At 40.3% G+C, this 3,928-nt stretch overlaps 1 protein-coding gene across 1 annotated transcript; it reads right to left on the bottom strand.

Moving 5' to 3' along the window:
* Positions 1-5: 5 nt before the first annotated feature.
* On the bottom strand, positions 6-1,815 carry LOC104401123 (chromosome unknown open reading frame, human C5orf15; the record flags this gene model as incomplete). Its single annotated transcript, XM_010011837.1, has 2 exons — positions 6-29; positions 1,199-1,815. Coding segments are annotated over 2 exons (641 nt in total), but the record flags the coding sequence as incomplete, so codon positions are not given.
* Between the last annotated feature and the right edge of the window lie 2,113 nt (positions 1,816-3,928).

The following is a 3,928-nucleotide window of genomic DNA, read 5'->3' as shown; positions in this document are numbered from 1 at the left end:
CATCTTCGGCTCTGCACCAGTAAGAAGATCTGGAAGAAAAAGCAGCCAACTCAATAATGGAAAGACATTTGGGGTTTGATAGACAGATTAATGGTTCAATTGACATCACAGTTCAACCCCTCAATCCTGGCAATGGTGTTACTGTTGCTATAGAACATGGCACTGACAGTCATTTCCACGCTGTCCTTGCCATCGAGTCACCTACCAGCAACCTCAGCTGCAATTTGGCAAAAACATGTCACTGAACCCAGGACTCTTCCAGTAAAGTTATGTGTGTAGCTTCACAAGTACTGCATGTTCAGACTACTAAACTATCCCCAGATGGCGACACTTGTTAGCTTATTACATAGCAAAGACAAGGCATTTTTATCCCTTATGTGACCTTCCCTCCGAGTTAAATCTTCAAATCTAACACCTTGTTCCACATTTTCTCCTATAAAGACTTGGCGATGCACATTCCAGATATATCACTGCACTGTAAAGCAGAAGTCTGGGGTTTTTTTAGCTGCGTTCTTTTCAGACTTCCCCAAATCCTTAACCAAATCAGTGTTCTCTATAAGAATAAACACTCAATTTTCCTCATTTCTAAAGATTAACCTGTGATTTAACTGCAAATTTGTGCATGCATCAGAGAATTGCTTTGTTCTAAAGAAACAGTTACCTGAAAACACTTAACTTTGAGCTTCCCTATGTGAAATTGGAGTCTTAAACATTTCCTCAAAGTTTGTAGTTAAGCCTTCAAAATATGTAGGATATAAAGACCACCTTGAAGCGAATACTTATTGTAAGGATTATCACAGTTGTAACAGGAACATTCCCACACTATTTGGGCCTAAACCTTCCCTAATTTGCTGTTTATAATCCTGTGCAGAACCAAAATTAATCAATCACCTTCACTTAATTTGGCTCTGGTTTCATTTATAGAACTCATGTTGTACACTGCCAGCATCCATTACTGAACTGACTGAATACTGATGGTATCAATCAACTGCTTTTCTAATCTACAGTGTTTGACTCAAGTTTATTTTCATTGTGCAGATAAACTGACAGCAATGATCTGCATATTAGTATCCCAAAAATAAGCAAGGATGTCATTCTCTGAATAGCTAAGTTCCTTTTACTAAGAGAGGGTACAAGGCAATGCAACTCCATTTTAACTACTCTAGCTGGTTCTCTTGACCTTTCACAGCATACCTACCTTCCTCTTATTGTGATAGGTGACATAAATAACAGCTACTAGGAAGGCAACTACAACCAGATGAAAAAAGAAATGGCCATCTTCTTCTTCTTCTTCCAACCCCGTGACAGAAACATCTTTTATCTTCTCATCAAGGCTCTTGATCTCCTCATTGTAATTACTAATGGTGTCAGAGTCATCGTCTTCTGGCATCTCTAGGCCTGGGTTGTACCTGGAATTTGACGTCACTTCATAAGGACCATAATCGTCTCCATCTGACTCTACAGTTTCTTTTATGATGGGTGGTGAACTATTTAGTGTGTCTTTCAAATCTGTTAGAAGATCCTCTTCCTCAATTTTAGTATCTTCAGAAGCATCAACATCAATCTGAGATACTGAACTAGCAGTCACCGCACGAGAGAGTGGTGGAGAACCCTCTCTTGCTGTAGATGGTTTTACTGCAGTCACCGAATTGACTCTGGCTGTTGTTGGTAAGTCCTCTTTCTTCGTTGGGTTTGCTTCTTCTCTGGTTTGAGTTATAGCCTGCAAGCTGTCTGTCAAATTCTGGGATCTACTCACTGTTTCATTCTCACTTCTAGAGGAAATATTGTCCTGGAGCACCTCTACTCTCACAGACTCTGAGAAAAGGATGAGAAACAGTCAGTATTAAGCACAAGGCATTAACCTGGGATACTTGAAAATTATTGCAAGGCATTCACTTGGCAGACAAGAAATCTGACTATGAACAGAGCATATTTCACACTGCAAACCTTTCAGAAATCCCACGCAGAAATACATACTCCTGTACTTTGGCAACTTCAAAAGAGAAGTCTTGAGTGGGGCAGGAATTAAAGCTTGGAAGCACATGCCAAAATGTCCCTGAAAAATTGAATATGCATGTGTTCCACACTCAGAACTTCAGAGACATGTTCTCCCCTCCCTCTGTGGGTTTATGGTGTCTTGTAGAATAGCACTTTCTCCATCATCATTCTCTTTCTCCCATAGAATTTGCTGCGGTCTACAGAGGAAGAAGTTCTCAGAAAGCTTTTCCTGCAGTTCAGAGTTTTTAATCCTTCACCACTGCATATTTTACCAACAAAAGGAGAACACGTTGTGATGTCTCCTCCAGGCAGGACACAAGGTCCTGGCACCTCTTCCCAGGCACTTATTTTTACTGGATTTGTAGAACACAGAATGATTTCCAACCTTATGTTAACTCAGAGGGAAGTACTGAAGCACGGCTTATAAAACAAGCTGAAGAAAGGCCGATGTGACTGCACATGCTCCTGTAGGAAAGCCTTTTGTCAGCAGCAAATTGTTATAACCAAGTAAGTCAGTGACAGTGCTACGCAGCAACGCACCCTTAGGCAAATTCGTAATCACTGCAATGCCAGGACAGCTTTGCAGAACCACATAAAAACCAAGGTGAGCATTAAAACCACGTGCAGGGCCCATCATCCCTCTTCTCTACCCAATAGAAGGTGAAAAAAAGATGCAGAGGGAGTGTCTAAATAGCCAATGGGTTTTAATCCTAGAACAAAACAGCAAACTATTCCTGCTCGTAGCACATCACTTCCAGACTCAAATCAGAGGCCCCTTAAAAAGGAATAACACATTTGAGACTTCCAGCACATCATAATTTAAACAGTGGAGCCATTCTTGCTGTGTATTTTGGCAAACCACGCCAATTTTTAATCTTTCAGTTAAGAAAGTAACAACACTTTCATTAAGCACTCCCGAGGAGTTCCCTGGAAGGTTACAGGTTCCAGAAAAGAAGCATTCAACCAACTGTTTGTGTCAAATTACCCATAAGTAAAATATTATACAGGGGACACTGAATGATGTTATTCATGAATGGTGTATTTACACAGGGTCAGTTACAACAGGCTTCTTGTTTACATGGTACACTCTTGCACTACGAATTACTCTTTAACCAAAAAAAACAGAGAAGACACAACTAGTCCCATATGAACAAGGCATTATGGTGCCTCTGTGTTGAAGTCTAAGCAAAGTACTTAATATTTAACATACTTGCTGTTGAAGAAACTACTAGTCTGAATTATCACGCCAACATTAACTCGTTCAGTTCTTGTACGAGTTTAGGGAATTCTCATCCCCCCTCAGGAATCAAGCTGGCTAATTGTACAGGTGGCAAAAAATAGGAGGAAAATTTATGCAAGCTAGTTTCATATTTATAGCTAGGTGGCATGTGGGTAAAGCTAACTGCTACCCTCACCAAAAGTATTAGAGAGTAACAGCTAAATTGTTTGAAACACAGACAAGAGCGTTCTTCCTACAGAACTACACTGGGTTCTTAAACTTCAAGTTATTCTTAAACTCATTTTAGTGTGAAGGTTTTAGAAGGATACATGCTTAAATGCAAGGGACTCCCACCAGCTAATGCTGCAGCTTCAGAGTGAGAAAGAATAATTTCCTGTTATTCCCAAAAGAAGGTATTTTTTGTTTTACTAGGAGTAGCAAGTTTAGCAACTACACCACAGTTGACTTATGCTATCTACACAAAGCTATTTGGCATTATAAATGGTGGTTGCACTGTTTGCAGTTACACAACATGGTCAGATGATGTTACACATAGTGCCGGGGCTCCAGAGATGCCTCAGCTTCAGAAATAGATACTAATGTTCAGTCACAATGACAGGACTAACAACGCAGCCCTTTTAGTAAACACGGAGCAGAACAACACCTGACGGGGTCCAAGTTCACTTCCAGGAGAACTTGTTTTTAAGAAAG

The sequence above is a fragment of the Nestor notabilis genome, unplaced genomic scaffold (genome assembly GCF_000696875.1).
Source record: "Nestor notabilis isolate BGI_N333 unplaced genomic scaffold, ASM69687v1 Scaffold29403, whole genome shotgun sequence".
In the NCBI taxonomy this organism is placed as follows: domain Eukaryota; kingdom Metazoa; phylum Chordata; class Aves; order Psittaciformes; family Psittacidae; genus Nestor; species Nestor notabilis.
The sequence above is the reverse complement of the archived record's forward strand: the minus strand, read 5'-3'. Positions and strand labels throughout refer to the sequence as shown.